This window comes from Phocoena sinus, chromosome 12, assembly GCF_008692025.1.
Source record: "Phocoena sinus isolate mPhoSin1 chromosome 12, mPhoSin1.pri, whole genome shotgun sequence".
NCBI lineage: Eukaryota > Metazoa > Chordata > Mammalia > Artiodactyla > Phocoenidae > Phocoena > Phocoena sinus.
Genome location: NC_045774.1, coordinates 66,785,059 through 66,806,890, shown reverse-complemented (window position 1 = coordinate 66,806,890; position 21,832 = coordinate 66,785,059). Strand labels below are relative to the sequence as shown.

The 21,832-nt window shown below is 35.6% G+C and overlaps 1 protein-coding gene across 1 annotated transcript in view; it reads right to left on the bottom strand.

Annotated features, from left to right (window-relative positions):
- Positions 1-21,832, bottom strand: part of MAP3K7 (mitogen-activated protein kinase kinase kinase 7) — a 68,740-nt gene that overhangs the window by 17,061 nt on the left and 29,847 nt on the right. The window contains 6 exon segments of the mRNA XM_032650751.1: positions 1,400-1,464; positions 12,211-12,291; positions 14,890-15,019; positions 15,683-15,813; positions 18,488-18,569; positions 20,159-20,289. Coding sequence (XP_032506642.1) covers positions 1,400-1,464; positions 12,211-12,291; positions 14,890-15,019; positions 15,683-15,813; positions 18,488-18,569; positions 20,159-20,289 — 620 coding nt within the window.

Below are 21,832 nucleotides of genomic sequence, written 5' to 3'. Positions count from 1 at the left end.
AATGCCCTAGTTAATACTTTAAGTATTTGAGGGGGAGAAAGTGGGAAACTTCATTCAAAAGTTCTGGGATCTCATGAAAGCAGATATACTGAAAAAGCTGCTATTAAATAAATAAAACCAAGATTTAAGGTCACTTAATATCATAAAATATATAATAAATTAATATGTATTATGTATATATATGTACGTATGTGTGTATATATGTATTTGAGTGTGTGTATGGGTATTGCAAGAAATAAAAATATTTCCAGATATAAATGAAGATCAAGGCTAACTATCATTTAAATATCTCAAGTGGTTTTGTTAGTTAAGTTAGCTGATGGCTAGAAAAGGTTTTCAAATATTTATTAATGACTACAAAGAATCTCTAAAATTTCAAGTATGTTATAAAAATGAAATAATAAAACACCTTTTAGATGAAAAGTACTAATACATTTTACCAGAAATTAAGTCACATTATTTATAACATATAATCCTATAATTTTCATGAATATGGACCATAATGTGGTATTTTTATTACTTCAGATGCATGCTATAGTCTTAAAATTTATTTCAGCAAAACTGAAAGCAACAACAAAACCTCATAATTAGTTTTCAATTCATTTTAAGAATGTGATATAAATTATATATGTTAAGTCTATTGACCTGAGTAACAGAAAAAGCAATGACTGCTACTTTTATATACTTGGTTGGTTAAAACTCTGCACTTGTCAGAAATGGCTTAAATTATAGCACTGTCTGGGTCATCTACAAAGAGGGAAGGGGCGTTTAGAAGAATATCCAGAAATATAAAGATGAAGAATAAAAACCTGAACAACTGGGACAGAAGACTTTCTAGAGTTTATCCATCTGCTTAGTAAATACTGTCCTAAGGATGTTTCACAAAAATATAAATCTAGGGGATATGACAAATTAAAAGATGTTAAAAGTCCGCCAAGTATGTCAGTGCCTGTGATCCCAGAGGAGTGACATCTTTTGGGGAAATATTTATTCCCCTCATTAGTAAAAAGGAGATAATACTAATGATTCATTTTAGAGGACAATGTTAATGACAAATTGTTAAATTACAAAATTGAATACTTCCTTAGTAAAGCATATATAAAAACCATATAACATACATAGAGCACTATTGAATTAATCAACATATTTTCACAAATTTTCCTTCAAGTTAAATCAATAATGGCATCTATACTGTTTTTCCCTTAAGTATTTAAGTTCTTGTGATAATGAATTTCTCTATCATAATTTTAGGTCAACTCATAAAACTAATTTTGCAGAGTATATATATATATATATATATATATATATATATATATATATATATATATATAATAGTTAATTCTTGATTTCTGCCCATTACTATTCTTCAAAGACAGATAATTCAAATATTAAGTCTTACCTGACCAGGTTCTGTTCCAGTAACAGTCAAGTCTTGGATGGATCTACGTCTCGGCTGCCCGTTGCCTTTTAAAAAATAAAAGAAGTAAAATACTGAAATCTACTTGAAGAGACAATAAGGGTTTAACTGCTACAGAAGAAAGTTGGAATCTGTTGCTCCTTGGATCTACACAAAATGTTTGTGAGAAAAATAAGTGAGTTTATTGCCAAAAAAAAAGAGTGAAAGAAAGACGTAAGGAGAAGAAGAGAAACAGCTATAGTATTTTAACTCAAAAGTTGCTGGCCTACAACAAAGTATGTCCTGATACAATAACCACTCCTACTACACGAAGAGCTGCTGAATTCTCTTCTACCATCTTCTGTCATGTGTTTAAACAGATGAATGCTTGGGGGCTGGGGCTGATGACGGCATCTATTTCAAGGGCCTTACGTTACAGTTTGTACAGCAAGACAGCTAGCAGGTTGTAAGCCATGACTGACTTTAACCAACAGCAGTACCTGTTTTGATTCAGGGCCTGAAAGGATGCTTAGGCTTGCATTTATTACACTGAGTCACACTTACCTAATCCCATTAGTCTTTGTCAGAATCTAGTAATTTATTATTTGTGAACAACAACTCTTATTAATTTCCTAGTGGAGATGAATGACTCTCATTCCATTCCCAAATACACAGCTTGCTGAAACGGGCTAGTGTGTTAATCCTGCTTCAGGAACTTCTATGCTAAAAATAATTTAATTAAAAATCAGTTTATGAAAGAACTCTACACATGTAAGTCTTCAGTAAAATGGAATGAATTAAACAACAGCTTCACTCAGCACTTTTACTTGGGAATAGGGCTGTTTATACAGTATCTTCTAAGATGAGAGATCAGCTGTCTAAAAGGAAACACCAAAATATTATAAGTAACAGCTGACAAAAAAGTCAAAATTCTTTTGACTCTGAAAGCTATATTATGTCATTTCTCAACTAGTGGGCAGCACTCAGATCTCGTACACTAATAACTGTGGCCTGATTAGAAGACAGAATTCATTCTTAAAATTTTGTATTTCCATAACCTTCAGTACGTTATTTTAAACCGATCAGCAATATATTTAGCATCTTAATCAAGGTGACCCTATTATTTTTTACATAAACTAAAAGGACCTTACAACAGAAGAATAATGTTTAATGCAATAATGCATGCAGTGAACAGAATAACTCAAATTTACAGCCACCTTGAAAGTATAACTCTTTTCTATTTAAAGCTATGTTTTATAATTCTTTGCATAATCTTAACTCAAATTTATTTCGAGTTTCATTTTATCCCAAGCTCCAACTTTCAATTAAATTTGACATAACAACAAACTGCACATTTACTGAATCAGGCACATTAAGACATTTCTGTGAAAACTTTTAATTATCCCTGTTTCCAGAGGACAAAATGGATCCCTACCATCATGACTAATAAGCAATTTCAGGCACATTTCATTCTACACAATCATTCTAAAATTAGCTTAGATGAGACAGGCTTGTAAAAGTGTCTGGAATTCTCTTTTCAGATTAGCAACATTTGTGAATCTGGGGAACCACCCAGCACAGTGTCTAAAAATCAGTACATCACCATTGCAATAACAACAAAAACAAGCTCCAATCTAGGTGAGGGAAGGCGGAAAGGGGAATAAAAGCTTTTAAGTAGGGTAAAGGAGAGCTGATAGTTAACAAATGCCTTAGAATGAGAAATCTTCAAGCTACAATATGAGTCAAAGCAAGCAATACTAGGTAATGCACTTTCATTAGCATAACCATGGCAGAAACCATCTGGCAAACAGTTCAGACAAAGCAAAAAAGGACTGCAATCAACAAATACTTGTTGCTCCAATATTAAGTTTTAAGTCATAATTTAGAAATATGAATGTAAAAAACATCAAGCTCCTATTATCGCAAATGAAAATTACTGGGTGTGTGCTCAGTAAATTTAGACTGATTTTGAATTTTCTGGTAACTAAACACTAATTCAGAAACCCACTAACTTTATACTTTTTCAGGGTTCTTTGAAATGTGCATAACTATATTACACATGGCAGTATAAAGGAAAAAAGAAGTAGAAATGAGGGACAATATGATGTTAACAGATGCTTAATCAAGGAATATGAAACCTGTAAATGATGTCCTAAGTATTTTATTCTGTAACAAATTCTGGAACTTTCACGACTACGGGTAGGGAACAAATGATATTTTTAAGAATAACTTTTCTTTTTTTTCGGAGGACAGGCTCCGGACGCGCAGGCTCAGCGGCCATGGCTCACGGGCTCAGCCGCTCCGCGGCATGTGGGATCCTCCCAGACCGGGGCACGAACCCGTGTCCCCTGCATCGGCAGGCGGACTCTCAACCACTGCGCCACCAGGGAAGCCCTAGAATAACTTTTCTAAGTGAGAGCAACAAAAGGAATACACTATATCCCTAAGCCCCTCCCCCACCCAACAGGGTGGCTGGAATGGCAGCTGATAGGTCGATCATTTCTACCATACTAAAACAAAATCCATCTCTTCAAAAAGCTGCTCTTTTTAAGTACAACTGATTTCCTGGGCTGGTATTTGAAAGTCATCATTATAGAGTCCCTCCAGAGACTGCTGGATTGGGTCCCAGAGAGTAATTCTTGAGGTTTTTCTTATCGGTTTCCTTACCTTAACTACTTACATTTTTCTATGTTCCAACTTCCTGAAGACTCTCTTCATGTAAAAATCAACACATTTTCCTGGAGACATCTCTTAAATAAAATGTTGGAAATTCTGATATTCATAAGCTTTGAATATTAAAAATTATGGGACACTATCCTTATGTGTAAAATACACAACATTTAAAAAATTCACACAGCACTGTACACTGCAGGATTATACTACTGCTTCATGGTAAACTGAATATGTAATTTAAAAATATATGTTAACTGACACTGCAGAAATACAAAGGATCATGAGCGATTACTACAAGCAACTCTGTGCCTATAAAATGGAAAACCTGGAAGAAACGGGAAGAAATAGAAAATATAAACAGATCAATCACAAGCACTGAAATTGAAACTGTGAGTAAAAATCTTCCAACAAACAAAAGCCCAGGACCAGATGGCTTCACAGGTGAATTCTATCAAAAATTTAGAGAAGAGCTAACACCTATCCTTCTCAAACTCTTCCAAAATATAGCAGAGAGAGGAACACTCCCAAATTCATAGTGAGGCCACCACCACCCTGATACCAAAACCAGACAAAGATGTCACAAAAAAAACTACAGGCCAATATCGCCGATGAACATACGTGCAAAAATCCTCAACAAAACACTAGCAAACAGAATCCAACAGCACATTAAAAGGATCGTACACCACGATCAAGTGGGATTTATCCCAGGAATGCAAGGATTCGTCAATATACGCAAATCAATGTGACACACCATATTAACAAATTGAAGGATAAAAACCACATAATAGTCTCAATAGGTGCAGAAAAACCTTTTGACAAAATTCAATACCCATTTATGATAAAATCTCTCCAGAAAATAAGCACAGAGGGAAACTACCTCAACATAATAAAGGTCATATATGACAAACCCACAGCCAACATTGTTCTCAATGGTGAAAAACTGAAACCGTTTCCACTAAGATCAGGAACAAGACAAGGTTGCCCACTCTCACCACTATTATTCAATATAGTTTTGGAAGTTTTAGCCACAGCAATCAGAGAACAAAAAGAAATAAAAGAAGTAAAACTGTCACTGTCTGCAGATGACATGATACTATACATAGAGAATCTTAAAGATGCTACCAGAAAACTACCAGAGCTAATCAATGAATTTGGTAAAGTAGCAGGATACAAAAGTAATGCACAGAAATCTCCTGCATTCCTATACACTAATGATGAAAAATCTGAAAAAGAAATTAAGGAAACACTCCCATTTACCACTGCAACAAAAAGAATAAAATACCTAGGAATAAACCTACCTAAGGAGACAAAAGACCTGTATGGAGAAAACTATAGGACACTGATGAGAGAAATTAAAGATGATACAAACAGATGGAGAGATATACCATGTTCTTGGATTGGAAGAATCAACATTGTGAAAATGACTCTACTATCCAAAGCAATCTACAGATTCCATGCAATCCCTATCAAACTACCAATGGCATTTTTCACAGAACTAGAACAAAAAATTTCACAATTTGTATGGAAACACAAAAGACCCCAAATAGCCAAAGCAATGTTGAGAAAGAAAAATGGAGCTGGAGGAATCAGGCTCCCGGACTTCAGACTATACTACAAAGCCACAGTAATCAATACAGTATGGTACTGGCACAAAAACAGAAATACAGATCAATGGAACAGGATAGAAAGCCCAGAGATAAACCCACACACATATGGTCACCCTACCTTTGATAAAGGAGGCAAGAATACACAATGGAGAAAAGACAGTCTCTTCAATACGTGGTGCTGGGAAAGCTGGACAGCTATATGTAAAAGAATGAAATTAGAACACTTCCTAACACCACACACAAAAATAAACTCAAAATGGATTAAAGACCTAAATGTAAGGCCAGACACTATAAAACTCTCATAGGAAAACATAGGAGGTACATACACTCTTTGACATAAATCACAGCAAGATCCTTTTTGACCCAGCTCCTAGAGAAATGGAAATAAAAACAGAAATAGACAAATGGGACCTAATGAAACTTAAAAGCTTTTGCGCAGCAAAGGAAACCATAAATAAGACAAAAAGACAACCCTCAGAATGGGAGAAAATACTTGCAAACGAAGCAAGTGACAAAGGATTAATCTCCAAAATGTACAAGCAGCTCATGCAGCTCAATATCAAAAAAACAAACAACCCAATCCAAAAATGGGCAGAAGATCTAAACAGACATTTCTCCAAAGAAGACATACAGACTGCCAATGAACACATGAAAGGATGCTCAACATCACTAATCATTAGAGAAATGCAAATCAAAACTACAATGAGGTGTCATCTCACACTGGTCAGAATGGCCATAATCAAAAAATCTACAAACAATAAATGCTGGAGAGGGTGTGGAGAAAAGGGAACCCTCTTGCACTGTTGGTGGGAATGTAAATTGATACAGCCACCATGGAGAACAGTATAGTGGGTCCTTAAAAAACTAAAAATAGAACTACTGTATGACCCAAAAATCCCACTACTGGCGAATACCCTGAGAAAACCATAATTCAAAAAGAGTCATGTATCACAGTGTTCGTTGCAGCTCTATTTACAATATCCAGGACATGGAAGCACCCTAAGTGTCCATCAACAGATGAATGGATAAAGAAGATGTGGCACATATATACAATGGAATATTACTCAGCCATAAAAAGAAACAAAATTGAGTTATTTGTAGTGAGGTGGCTGGACCTAGAGTCTGTCATATAGAGTGAAGTAAGTCAGAAAGAGAAAAACAAATACTGTATGCTAACACATATATATGAAATCTGAAAATAAAAAAAGACTCTGAGGAACCTAGGGGCAGGACAGGAATAAAGACGCAGACATAGAGAATGGACTTGAGGACACGGGGAGGGGGAAGGGTAAGCTGGGACAAAGTGAGTCACAAGAGGGAGGGGATATGAGGGTATAAGTATACATATAGCTGATTCACTTTGTTATAAACCAGAACCTAACACAACATTGTAAAGCAATTATACTCCAATAAAGATGTTAAAAAAATATACATATATATTAAAGTTGGCACAAGTTTCATACTCCTTTACTAGTTTTAACAGTTCTGGCTGGTTTCTTTTTTTTTTTTTTTAAGATTTTTTTGATGTGGACCGTTTTTAAAGTCTTTATTGAATTTGTTACAATACTGCTTCTGTTTTTTTTTTAATGTTTTGGTTTTTTGGCTGCGAGGCATGTGGGATCTTAGCTCCTCGACCAGAGATCGAACCTGCACCCCCTGCATTGGAAGGCCAAGTCTTAACCACTGGACTGCCAGGGAAGTACCTGGCTGGTTTTTTAGAATAAAGCCTCCTTTAGGGTGGGGGTTATTTCCCCCCTACCAAAGGAAAGCAATTATTATTGAGTTTTGCTTTCTAATAAACCTACTTTATTAGGTTAGAGTTCAATTATTTAAATTAAAAAAAGTGATCTTGGTAGACCACAATATGGTGCAAAGAGACTACCTAAATATTCACTGTTAGGTTAGACGCACTTCCCTATTTAATTAGCCACAAATATAGAATTCTGCTGAAGGTGCGGTGGCTACCCTTGGCAGAAGCAGGTATAGTATATCTCAGTAGAGCTCTCCTTGGGCCTCAGTGTCCCTAAATAAAGGTTTACAGCTGTTAATGACACTGTGTGCAAGGTAGGAACTTGAAGATCTAGAAAAGCTCAGTTCTTTCTATCTCATGGTCTCTTCATATTGGCGCTGCACTATTTAAAAAGGGGAAGAATTGCACTAATAATTTACGTACATACAGTTATAGGAATGTTTACAAACAGTACCTACTGGTTCTTGAACCAAATATAGTATTAGAAGGTTATATTTCCGTCCTGATGGAAAAAGCAAAGTGGTGCCCAGGTGTCTCTGCACAGCATCTCGGCCTCCAGCTGCCCAGCATTCTACAAGGTCCTCACCACTCCCCTCCACCCCTGGCCCCCCGACTTAAATTACCTAAGATATTTGAAACTTCTGAAGGAGGAAAACAACACATAGGTATTAGAAAGCTAATTACCCATTTACTTTCTGTTAAATATTATGTTTGGCCTTTTCCATATTCTACTTATTCTACTTAACTATATATTAACACTTACTTTTGGAAAATACCCAATATACAATAGAGCTAAATGTACCTGACTGAAATTAAAAGTGAATGAATAGTCATTAAAATTTTCTCAGTAAAGAGATCTAAATGCAGCTGAAATCATAAGGATTCGTAAAGTTTCTTTTCAGCTTCAAGAATATTATAAACAAGAAATATCAATTAAATTCAGGGACCTGGGCAAAAATATTTTATATATATTAACAAGATTGACTCAAAACATTTGCATATTCAATCTTCTTTATCAAATCCTTAAGAACAGTACATAAAAGAGAGTACATAATGCTCTTTGGTCAAAGCATTCTAAAATCCAAGTAAAAGAGCTGAATAAACAAAAATCCATGATCTTATTTAAGTCTTAAAGGACAAAAAAATAGAAACATTTAAAGCAATCCAATAATATGCCACCCATTCTCTTTTCTTCAAATAAAAGTAATACAAATTAAAATGTACTGGTTGAAAAGGAGAAAGGATTATGCTTTTAAAACTCCAAGTTTTAATGGAAAACATTTAAGAAAGCCTATTTCCTTTCCTGGAAGTCTTATAATATTCAATAAACAAATGCATTAGAAAACTATAGATCAAATGGTTTAAAGTCTGGGCAAGAGACTTCTACATTTACATTAACTTTGCTTAGGTAGCACACCATTATTGGGCAGGACCTTCTTCACAAATGAAGAGTTAGCAAAATGTCATACTCTATTGGTAATTTGCTCTTAATTATGTGTCTTGCTTGGTAAAAAGAAGCCAGATCAATCTATAGCCACTCTCTGTGGGCAGGGGAAAGTGGAAAGAACGGTTATCCATACCAAAGTTTGCCAATACCTCTTTAGAGCCACGGTCAAGGTAGAAGGGGTACAAAATATTGTGTAGTCTGATCCATAGGAAGTCCTGAGGTATTAGAGGTCCATTTCTGCACGACCTGAGAGACTGTTAAATTGATGAATATTGGTGTTAGCTGTAAGTTGCTTGTTCTTCCTCATTTGTTGGTGACAGAGTATATAATAGTGTTGAAAAGCAAGCAAAACACAAGATTTAAATTTGCTGACCCTATGACTAGGTTAGGCATTTTAGTCATTATAAAGATATATTAAAAAAAATCTTTAGAGTAATAGTGTGTATTTAATAACTTTTAAGACTTGGTAAGGTATTAAAAAATGCAAGAAACAACAAACACTTCAGAAAAGATACATTTGTACACTGCCAATAAATACACATAAAAATTTATGTGATGCTTAAATGAGCACTCCTATTAAAAAGAGGCCGTTTATTCCAAGAGGTACATTAGACAGTATACTGCACTTGGCCAAAGGAAAATATTATTGAAACTACTTATCCAAAACAGATAAGATAAAAAGTACAGCTATATTTAAAAAAATGCTTACAAATGGGATCCAATGCTAATTAATGCCAGTTTGGATATATCAAGAAGTATCTGGAAATATAATCACAGGGCTTGTAGGGAAAACAACCTTGAGGGAAAAAATTCTAGAAGGTATTAAAAAATTGGAATTAAATTTCATCCTCCTTTACAATTAAAATGGCCATGTAAGACATTTGAGACATTCCCAAAGCATGGGTTATATCTTTATGTTTAATTTAAAAATATAACCTAAGAACAAATTAATGTTTAGCTTTTATGTCCAATTGTTTCAATTCCAGTGCTTGCATCCTTTTACTAAAGGAAGTAAAACTGATTGGGTTAATGTTTGAATATCTGGGAAAAAACCCAACAAGAATATTTAATAAAATGTATTACCGAATGATATTTCCATTTGAACAGCATTGTTACTCTGGCAATTAAGAGCAGAATTAAGCTTTTCTGACTCCGTAAGTATCCAATGTCATAAAAAAGCGTCTCCTGGCTGAAGAGCTCACCTAAATTTAATATGAACCCTAATGAAGGGCAAGGCAGAATTATTCTAACTTCTCTGACTCAAACAAAACAAGAGAACATGGATGTAATTTGGCATCAGAAGATCTAGGATGGGATCCTGGCTGTGTGACTCTGGGAAAACCATTCAACATCATCAGATCTAAGATTTTCATCTGTAAAATGGCTATAATTTTATCTGATAACCTAGTTATAAGACTTACGAAGGTTAATTAAGATGATGTGCTTTAAACTACTTTATAGGCCACACAGCACATCTAACCAGGGTTTCTCAACCTTGGCACTGCTGACACTTCCGGCTGGATAATTCTTGGCTGTGGGAAGCTACCTGGGACATTGCAGAACGTGTAGCAGCATCCCTGGCTTCTGTCCACCATATGCCAGTAGCACCTATTAGTTCTGACAATGAAAAATGTTTCCAGATGTTGCCAAATGTCCCCTGGGGAGCAAATGCACCCTGGAGGAGAACCACTGAGACTATTATTCTTTCCCTTCTTCTCTCTCCCTTGTTAATCTTGTACACCATTGGCTATTTCACCCACTATGTGTGGGTGTATCTGTTCTTAAATGCTTACCCATAAGACCGGATTATTGTGCCATCTGCCTCAATTTTCCTGATTCCCTCAAACGTTTAAGATAATCACAGCTCAGCAGTATGTATGTTTAAATGTTGCCACTTCTTCAGTCAGAATATTATTCCCTTAAACTTGGGACCTTTCAGTGTAGAGGTAAAATGACCCTAAGTACTTTGCTAATTTTGAAAGCAGCTCATGACTCAATAAATAAAATTACTATGTGAAGAAAGGGTTAACGGTATTCTCTGAATGGCAACAGTGAAAATGTTGTAAAGTAAACCACTTTGATAACTAGAATAAAAGTTAATTACTCTAGAAATAAAATGGTTTTGTATAGACAAAATGGCCCCTAAGAATTGTATAACTTATATTTTACACATATCTGTTATATACAAATTTTACATGTATCATAGTTCCTAGCTGCTGGAGCTCAATAATGGTTTGTTCACTTATATAATAGGCACATATTTACTAAACACTATGTGTGAGGCACTGAGCCAGATACTGCTGGTGCCATCAATAATTAATCACAAAGGCATGGTCTCTATCCTCATGTTTCAGTTTACTGGAGGAGAAAAGAACTACTAGGCATTCAGATATAATCCAATACTATGCTAAAAGCACAATCACAGGCAAAGGACAGTGTGCTGGAGCACTCACCTAACTACGCCCATGATTGTGTGGGGAAAACTATATTTCCCTGTCAAAATTTCAGGGGAAGAGGTGGAGGAAAACCTAAAGCAGAAGGGTAAATAAATGATGATTTTGATAACATATATTAACCAATACTGAAGGTCACATACGCCATTTAAGTTTCTATTGAAAATGGTGATTTAGATGCATCTGTGAAATGATCACCATAAGAAATAAAAGCAATTTGCCAATATGAGACATGGAGGTACCATGTGTGAGTTGGGTATAAAAACACGTAATTTGCAAGAAGAGTCTCCTGATAATACACAGGAATCAGAACTGACCATAATTCTTTGGCAGGATACCAAACAAAACAGCAAATCTCATTTAGTTTTACTTTATTTCTGTTTTCTAGGTTAGGGCAAAACGGTATTTAGCAACTCTTTTCTCAACTTCATATTTCTCTTGTTCCCAACAGAAAGAGGCTGGGATAGAATGCCTAGAGGGAGCCCCAAAGTAGTAACGAAGGAAGGAGAGGAGTGAAGGACAACAAATATTTTTAAAGGATTGTTTCCTCTTTCTGCTGGGTGCAAAAAAGGTCTGGGTTCAGCTCTTCCGCTCACTTAAAAGATGAGAGGAACTTGGCAGAATTCTGGACTGGTATTCTCCCTTCCGTGAAAACGTTCACTTTACCTTCTATTCTATCCTCGGTTTTGGAGATGTGAGGTTTCCTTCCAAGCCCACTTCAGTGTAGATAAACGTATACAGTTTTTAATCTGTCTCCCTAATGACTGCATGCAAGGTATCTATTTTCACGTTCTATCAAATTGGAGCAAGAAGCATTTTTTAAGTACCAGGGATCATTATTCCAGTTCCACAGCTATTAGACCGACTCAGGTGGTCTATGATACCTGATATGACGATCTCAGGGACATCCAGAATGTTGCCAAATGAAGCAGTTTTACGGTGGCCCCGTTTAGGCTTGGAAAAGGCTGCAAAAACACATATATACAGTATACATGCAAACAACTACAAATAGTAATAGAAAACGATGAACAAAAACAGAATACTTTTCAAATAGTTATGTTAATAACACTTCATGCAGAATGGCATGCAGAACTATCTAACTTTTCATCCATGCTTAGAAAAGGCGTGATTAAGGAGCAAACAATTACCAATACAAGATGTTTCACATACTGGCTTTAATTAGCAGGAAAAAAAAAATAGGGCCGAGACAAACAAAGCTGCAGGGTAATGAGAAAGCTAGATTTCAAACATGTTCATAGAAATAATCTACCTAAGTGAAACCACTGAAGTGCAATGGGGGGGTCTAGGATGAAACTGAGAAGGAAAAGAGGAGTTAAAAAGAGATAAGCTGCCATATTTGTTTTAAATGAACAAACACAGGAATATATGTCCAATTAGGTGTTTCTTGAAGTGTGCTATAAAGTAAAATTCAGTGATTAAATGATAATTACTGAATCAAAGTATGAAATGTTTATGCTTTTATAATTGTAAATATTTAAACATACTTCTGGTAAACTGAATATTTATTGTAGTTTCCAAAGTTTAGGGTGTATTCCTTCTAAACCTGAAAAGTATTGAAAGGCTGGAAAATATGAACCTTTCAAAGTAAGACAGTTCACCAACGGATGTTCAACCATCTGTTTTACATTTAGGCAGAGAAAGGACAGGGTAATTCAAATGTGTGGTTATCTTTAATCTGGTGAAATAACACTTCTGTAAAGAATACTTATAAACCAGTACCTGACTAAAAAATTGACACGAGCAGATATAAAATTACTGTTATTACATTACAGAGCATTTCCTGTTTTAGGGTAGCAACCACTATTTGGCAGGTCTAACTTGAATGATATTCCTGAAATGAAAAAGGCTGCCGAAGTGTAAGCATGTGTTCCTGTGTACACTGTTCATTGGACACTACACTGCGACACCCCGACTCCACACAGAAACACCTGTGACTCATGGAGGCCAGGAAAGCTCGACAGTGGCTGGTGACCTCCATTCAACTTGATCGTTTCTAAAGACCCATCTGTGTGGCAGAGACTCCTGGTCACCAGCGCAACAGAACCCCAACTTTACTCAGGACAGCAATGCTCCTAGATAAAAGATTGCAGATCCTTCCTTCCCATGGAGCCACAGGGCTCTTCCTTCCCATCTGACACTATCACTATGGCCAATGACATCTACGTGGGAGTTGTTAGGAGGGACTTCTGGGAAAGCTCCTTAAAAAAGCCTGGGCATGAGCCCTTCCCCTAATTCTTGCTTCTTGATGCCAGGACTGTGGATGTGATGATTGGAACTGTAATAGCCATTATGGAGTACAAAGTAACCTTCAGGATGAAAGCCACACAATAGGGATTATGACACAGAAAGACAGAAGAAACCCAGTTACCTAATGATCATGGGGCCTACCTCCAGATTTGTTTGTGTGTGAAATATAAAGCTTATATGTTAAAGACACTGTTATTTTGGATATTCTGTAATATCTAACTGATTCTAATGCTAACTGATAAAATAAGTGATTAGTTGAAGACAAGTATAGTTAGGATGGTCCTCTGGACAACTTCTTTCTGAAAAGAGCTTCACACAAAATGAAAATATTCTATTTAGAAAAAAACCATAAAGACCTAAAAAAAAGAGGACAAAAACAAAAAACCAAACAAACAAAACCCAAAAACCTGGTTAGCTAAGTTAAAAAAAAAGTAGGCTAATACACTTGGAAATATACTTGTATACACATATGTGGTTAAAAGACTAGAGGTAAATACACAAAAATGTTGTTTATCTCTGAGTGGGACAATTATGGAAAACTAGTATTTTTATTTGTTTATATTTCCACATTTTCCACAATAGAAATGTATTTGTAATCAGTTCCTCTCCACCCCTGGGGGAATCAGAAAGAAAACAATTTAACCCAGCATTACTAAATGAACCTGGTTAGAAAAGGTTAGAAGTTCACTCAGGTAACAAAACATGTAATTATTTTTGTGCTGACCAGTCTTTCTTGACAAAATGGAATATAAATGCTAGCTTTTTCAAGATCAAATAAAATTACTGTGATCTTTTATTTTACAATTAAAAGAATTAATCCTAAACTTAGCTACTTTTTGCCACTGAAAGTAGGAGCAGCGCAGCAGATAGTAAGGCCAAATTATATTTGGATCTGGAGTACATTTTCCTGCTAATTTCAAAACAAAACATTTGCTATTGCTTGAGTTCAGCGCAAAATTATAGTAGAATCACCCAAAATCCTCCAAAACATCCTAGTTTTGGCAAAATTTCAATTTCTCACTTAGATTTTCAGCTTGTGTTTGAGCTGAATTACATTTGATAAAATCTGTAATTAGGAAGGTATATTTTATAATCCAAATAATTTTACAAATCATGCTTTCCTTATTTGGAATTTGAGACACTTTTTGCTAGAAGCATAGGAAGTATATTGTAAACTAACTTCCTACTTTAAAAAAAATTTAGGACACGCACAAAAAAAACCACTGACATTCCCACTACTGAAGCAATTGAAACTACCATTTTCACCCCTCTTTAGACTTTTATTTTCATTTTACCTGTGGTTGCAGCAATTCTGGCTTCTATTTCAGACATGTCAGCACTCATCCTCTTGCCTTCAGAGGTTGGGGGCAAGCTCTCCACACTGCTCCCACGAGAAGCTCCCAAGCTCAAACGTCCAGATTCGCTCTGTTAAAAATATAGGTCAATTTGAATCACTAAAGCTCTTTATATTTAAAAATCCTGGGCAGCCTAGAAGGAGGAATATACCAACTGGGATTCTTAGGGGTTCTGTTCTGAAAGAAATAGAAAGTTTTCAGGGAGAGGGAGCTGTAAGGCTGAGGGAGAACAAGCTGTAGATACTGGCCTTTAGGATACGCTGGTCACTAGAGCTGGGAGTTACATGCCCCAAATATTGGTTAACCTAAATGCATCGGACAAGATGAATAAAATCACTCCTTAAAATGTTTTAAAACCAGTAATAGCAAAAATATAATAAATCTGGATAATATGAAATGAGAGATCTAGAACAATTCCTTTAACTGGGGAAGGAATACGCATTTTACATTTGTAACCATCAACCGTTCAAGTTAGGGATCACTGTAAGGCGGGAGTTGCACAGGTGGCAAACGCAGCAATCATCAGAAGAGGAAATGATTTGACTGGTAGTGAATTCCAGGAGAAAATCATTACACATCTCTACTCTTAAGCTTGCCTGTCTGTTTCAGGAACAAGACTCAGGACTTATATAGAGGAAGAGGACAAACAATTAACTTGTTAGTATAACGCTCATGACTACTGGTTAGGTTACCAAAAGATTTTACTTTTTGTTACTTTAGTAACAAAACAAACCTGTTGTTTTGCCTGGTTTTTCAACAATTTTGATTCTAAGCGTTTAATGGTATCATTTGTGGCCGGAACTTGCTCCATATTAGTGTCGCTTTTATTACTGGTATTTGTAGAAGTGATGTCCATGAATGAGCCTAGGAAAGCAGAAACATTTATGACTACAGGTTGGGAATAATACAAAATGCTTCATTCAATAAGATGCAACTTAAATTCTTTTCTAAACTAGCAAGACATAAATAGAAATAAAATTGAAGACTTTTCAAGCTGATGAAGATACCCAAACAAACCCATTTTAAATGAAATTTAAGGATAGCACAAAAAGGGAACCAAAACGCCTGGTCTTCAAATAGTCAAGGATGACTTTAAGATTCTTAGCCTGAGCTAGTAGAATGGAGTGGCTATTAATCAAGATGGGGAAGACCACGGGAGGAATGACTTTGAAGTGAGCTCAGTTAGGAAATGGTAATTTTGAGTTCCTAGTAGATATCAAGCAAGTAGTTGGATATATGAGTGTGGAGTTCAGGTCTGGGATGGAGCAAAACATTGGCAAATACATCGTATACAAAGCCATGACACTGGATGAGATTACCAAGGAATGAATTTAGATAGATAAGCAAAGAGCCGAATAACTGAGCCTTGAGCACTCTCACGTTTATAGGTTGGGAAGATGAGGAGTAAACAGCATAGAAAAACATGAGAACAAGTGACCAGGGATGTAAGATGAAACCCAGGCTGGTATGGTATCCTAGAGATCAACTCAAAGTGCTGAAAGAAGTAGAGACTAATGAACTGTGTCAAAGCCTGCTGAGAATCAAAAAAGATGAGAACTGAAAAATCATTCATTTAGATTTTAGTAGTGTGAAAATAACTGGTGATCTTGACAAGAGCAATTCTGGAGTAGTGGTATAATACAAGACTGAATGGAGTGGGCACAAGTGAGAATGGAAAGAGAGAAGCTAGAGAAATACAGACTACAGCAGTCCCCCCCTTATCCTGGGGGGATACACTCCAAGATCCCCAGTTGATGCCTGCAAACTTGGATAGTACTGAACCCTCATATACTGTGTTTTCTCTTATACATATATAACTATGATAAAGGTTAATTTATAAATTAGGCACAGTAAGAGATTAACAGTAGCTAACAATAAAATAGAACAATTATAATATACCATAATAAAAGTTACACGAATGTGGTCTCTCAAATTGTACTACCTTATTGTACAAATTTAATACCTTTTCCATCTAACTAAGCACTTATCCTGCACCGTGACTGTAACTTCTGCAGTTTGAGGTGTAACAGCAAAACTAGCACAAATTTCTTTTTCCTTTGTCACAATTTCACAGATAGAAGTTCTTACTGCTGATCTTGGCAACCTCAGCATATGATTTTTTTTTTTTTCTTTCCTTATTAAAGTTGAGAACTTTCACCTTTTCACTTAGAGGAGGCACTTTATGGCTTCTCTTTGACATATCCGAATTGCCAGCATCACTACTCTTGTGCTTTGGGGCCATTATTAAATAAAATAAGGGTCCCTTGAACACAAGCACTGTGATACCTCGACAGTTGATCTGACAACCAAGAGAGAAGGATACACTGAACAAAGGGATGATTTCATGTCCCAGGCGGGATGGAGCGAAATTTCATCATGCTACTCAAGATGGCTGCAACTTAAAACTTATGAATTATTTAGTTCTGGAATTTTCCACTTCTGGACCACAGTTGACCAGGGGTAACTGAAATCACAGAAAGTGAAACCGTGGACAATAGGGGACTACTGTATATATGCTCTGGGAATGATCCCAGCAGAAAGGCTAAAACTGATGATGCAAGAGACAGGGAAGAATTGCTAGGAAGGGCAGATGGGATCTGCCGCACAAAGGAGACAGGCTTGCCTTTGGCTAGGAGCATGGATAGTTCAGCCACAGAACAGAAGAGAGTGCAGAGTAGAGGGGCAGATAGAGGCAGTGGGGAGAGTGGGCTGGGGGAGCTATTTTTAAAAAACATTTATTTATTTATTTGGCTGTGCCGGGTCTTAGTTGTGGCATGTGGGATCTTTTGTTGCTGCGCTTGGGCTTATCTCTAGTTGTGGCATGCAGGCTCAGTAGCTGCAGCACGTGGGCTCTCTAGGTGTGGCTCTTGGGCTCTGGAGCGCGCAGGCTTAGTTGCCCCACGGCATGTGGGATCTTAGTTCCCCGAAAGAACCCGCATCCCCTGCATTGGAAGGTGGATTCTTAACCACTGGACCACCAGGGAAGTCCCTCTACTATCTTTTTTGATGACCACAAACTATGGAGCTGAGGAACTCCTGAACTAAAACACAGCTTCTTAAATAGGAGTCTCTGTAGATTGTTCTACAAAGACCAAAAAGTAGGGTGTTCACGATAAAGGAAATACGTTGTTTTATATATATATGTATATATGTGTGTATATATATATACATGACATATATATGTTTATATATATGATATATATATTTACAATATATATATATTTACAATAATTTCTGATACTATTTGATCTAGCAGTATCTAAGAACTATTTTTCAAATAAAGAATGACATTCACAGCAATATAATATCCAATCTTTTTATATATAACTGCGTAAGAATTTCAAGACTTGGAAACAGGTCTTCAGCAACTCTTTAATCTGGGTACCTGCATGAAGAATGGTGCACCTGGAAATTCAAATTGAAGTCAATCTGCAATTAAAATGCGAATGAGGACATCATTCATTGCTTCTTGATTATAACTTCATGGGAATAGAGACACAAAAATTTAGGTTATTACTGTTCTACTCTATCCATTTACCTGTACTGGTGGCAGAGTTGCTCTGTCCTTCATCTGAATACTGGCACGGGTATTGTAACGGCTCATCTGCTCCTGGAAAGTACTATATATATAAAAAGTAAACAACAATTTAAACTTTCTTTAATACAAATTAAATCTTGTGAAAACTAACTTAAAAGGTACATTTTAATTACTTCCTTTTTGAGATTTGAATGTAGCAAAAATTGCTGCTTTATTTTCACTAAGGGATACACTGAATTTGTAAATACCTAAGGTTTTGATTTTACAAAGACAATAATGTGCTACTCTTCTGAATTTCAACTATTATCAATGCCATGTATCTACCTACATATCTATTAGATAGATAGTCTAGATAGTCTAGATAGTCTTAAAGAAAACTGCCAATATTCCTCTAGAGGAACATATGAAATACAGTAGTATTATTCCTCATAATTAAATGAAACATATTTATGTTCTCACAGCAGTGATGTAAACCTCCAAATTGTTGAAATGACTTAGTCTGACAACTGAAACGGTATGCCATAATTTGTTAGAACCTATAGTTTAAATATCAAGGATTATGAATGTCCCTCTATGAACTAGAGATAAAATACTGGATATATTTGTCGGGTGAAAATTAGAATTTTGGGAAAAAAAGGAAGGTTTTCTTCTCAAATTAGACAAAGCACATAAAAGCACAGTTAAAACGTGAACAATTTATGTAACCCGAAGTTTTAAGGTATCTGAGCTCTCTTCTTATGAACGTATCTTCAGGTCCTAGAATTCTATATATAGCTAGTATCCAAATATGCAGTTAAGCTTTAATCAGATTAGTTCAAGCTGGTTTGCCTAAGTTATTTTCATTAGAATGAAAAAACTAAAATTTTGGCCATTTAGGAAGTTACTTAATCTATATTTAAAGAGATTGAAAGATTCTTCTACTTAGCAAATTGTTCTGAAATTAGGCACTTTCATAAGTACATAAACTTTTTAAAGTCAAGGTACCACTCGATAGATTTGTTAGTGCGCCAAAAACCAGAGGCCTAAAATTATTCAAATAATTCTAAGTGTTTGATTTATAGATTAGGAAATTCTAATAATCATTTAAAACGATCCTTCTAAATTCCAAAATTCTACAGAGCCTAGAAGAAAGTTTAACTTTTTAATGGCAAATGAAAAGCTGAAAATATGCAATGAAAAACCAAAAGGTAAAAATTACTTAGATAAATGTGTCTGGGAATGAAACCTCTCTACTGCGCTACATAAATGACTGCTTGATAAAGATCTCTACTAAAGAAAATTTAAAACTTAGCAAGTATTAGAGCCATAAAATATCCAAGTCCTGTAAAGGCTTTAGAGATCACCTAATTCAACTTCCCTCACATTACAGATAAGGCAACAGGCCCAGAAACAAACACATCTGTCCACTAAGTTGAGCAGAAGGAAAAAGCACGTCCAGAAATCTAGTCTTGCCATCTTTCAATTATAAAGAACTAGTTCTTTTTTTTTTTTTCCAAAAGAATGTTTCCTCCTCTGATTATATGAGTAAAGAACACCCATTCTAACATGGAAAATACAGATAAGTATGAAGCAAAAAAAGAACAATACTGTCCCTTTACTTTAAAACCCCATTAAAAGTCAGTATATATAAAATTCCCTTAAACCCAAAGCCCCTCAAAAGAAGGATTATACCCGCATCAAGTGAGTCATTATTTTCACAATTTCCTCCATTGAAGGGCGCTGAGAAGGATCTTTAGACCAACAACGAGTCATCAGGCTCTCAATGGGCTTAGGTAAATTTTTGATCAGTGGTGGTCGAGTACCTACAATTGAAAATTAGAGGAGGGGAGAAAAGAATGTATTTACTCAAAGAATGGTGTAATTTTTTTTAAAATATGCATTTCTGAAGTGTTACTTATTTTACAGATCTTGTAATTTAAGATTTTTTTAGGAGGACTAAAAGTACCTTTTTTTTGGTCCTTTGGATTAACATTATATTTTCATAAAACAGAAGCTACATCTTTTGAGAAGCCAAATTAAAATTTTATATACATTATGACTGAAAGTTAATAATATTTCATTTGCTATAAATACTCTTTTAACAAATAATAATGGCTTAATGTGTATTTTAAGAATAAAATGGTGGCTTGAGATAATCTTATTTGAACTATATTTTCAGATTTATTGTAACAATTTCAAATGTGTTTGACAAATCATGTTCCATATGTCAAAAGTCATCAACTATGGTGTTATACTCACTGACCTCCAAATGGCTCTTTTGTGGGAGACAGGTCTTAGGATTGCTGTGAATCAATCATTTCACAAGCTGAAAACTGCCAACTTTTGTGTAATTAACAAGACTGTAATATCATTAGTAAGGTCCCTAACTTAAATAAGGCCTCAAGTATAATGAAATCTTTGTAAATTTATCAATTAATAACTTAGTTCTTTCATTCCTTACTTCATGGACATTCAATTATTTACTGACAACTGACAGAAAAAGAAAACAAACTGTCCTGTTCAATGCTCTAGCATTCTCTACAATGACAAGAAAGGTAGTACAATGAAAGGTAGCATAGGAAACTGGTAAACACATTTGAGATTACTCAGATTACTGCCTGACATGTCTATGAATGATCAAAATAGTGAGGCATATATTTATTTCTATCACATGTGGAACAGTGTGTTAAAAATGCCATTAATCAGAATAATTACAATCAAGCGATAGAAATTAAACAACAGAGAGTGAGGTTAAAAGTTAGAAGGTTAAGCAATTTCCCTTCATGAAAAGTTTATTTTCCCAAAGCAGCTGGGAAGTAACTTGATTAATAAGGATATATTCTAATATCATGAGTGGTCAGAAACATTGTAACTACAGGTATAAAAGGAATAGGAGGGATGAAAGGACACTGTGTCCATAAATCAATATAACTTAAAAATATGGGCATTTGAGCCAGAAAGATCCAGATTTAAATCCCAGCAACACCACTTACTAATCTTGTGACCTCAGTCAAGTTATTTAACTGCTCTAGGTCTCAGTTCCCTAATGTGTAAAACTGTAAAGTGAGGCAATAATAGTACTCGCCTCATAAGAATGAATGAGAAGATAAAAAGAAGTGCTCTGTGAAGCACTTTGTGTTCTGCCTTTACGAATAGCTTAAGTAACAACACTTATTACAGTAAGTCCCCTACATATGAACCTTCAACTTGCGAAGTTTCAAAGATATGAACGTGCGTTCCATCAACGTCAGGTGTGAAATTGCAGCTTGCCCTCCGTCTCCTATTGCTGACGATCCCTCAGCTCTACCATCTCCCACCTCCTCTCCTTCCTCCAGTCAGTAACTCTTCTTGCCTGTTCACTTGATG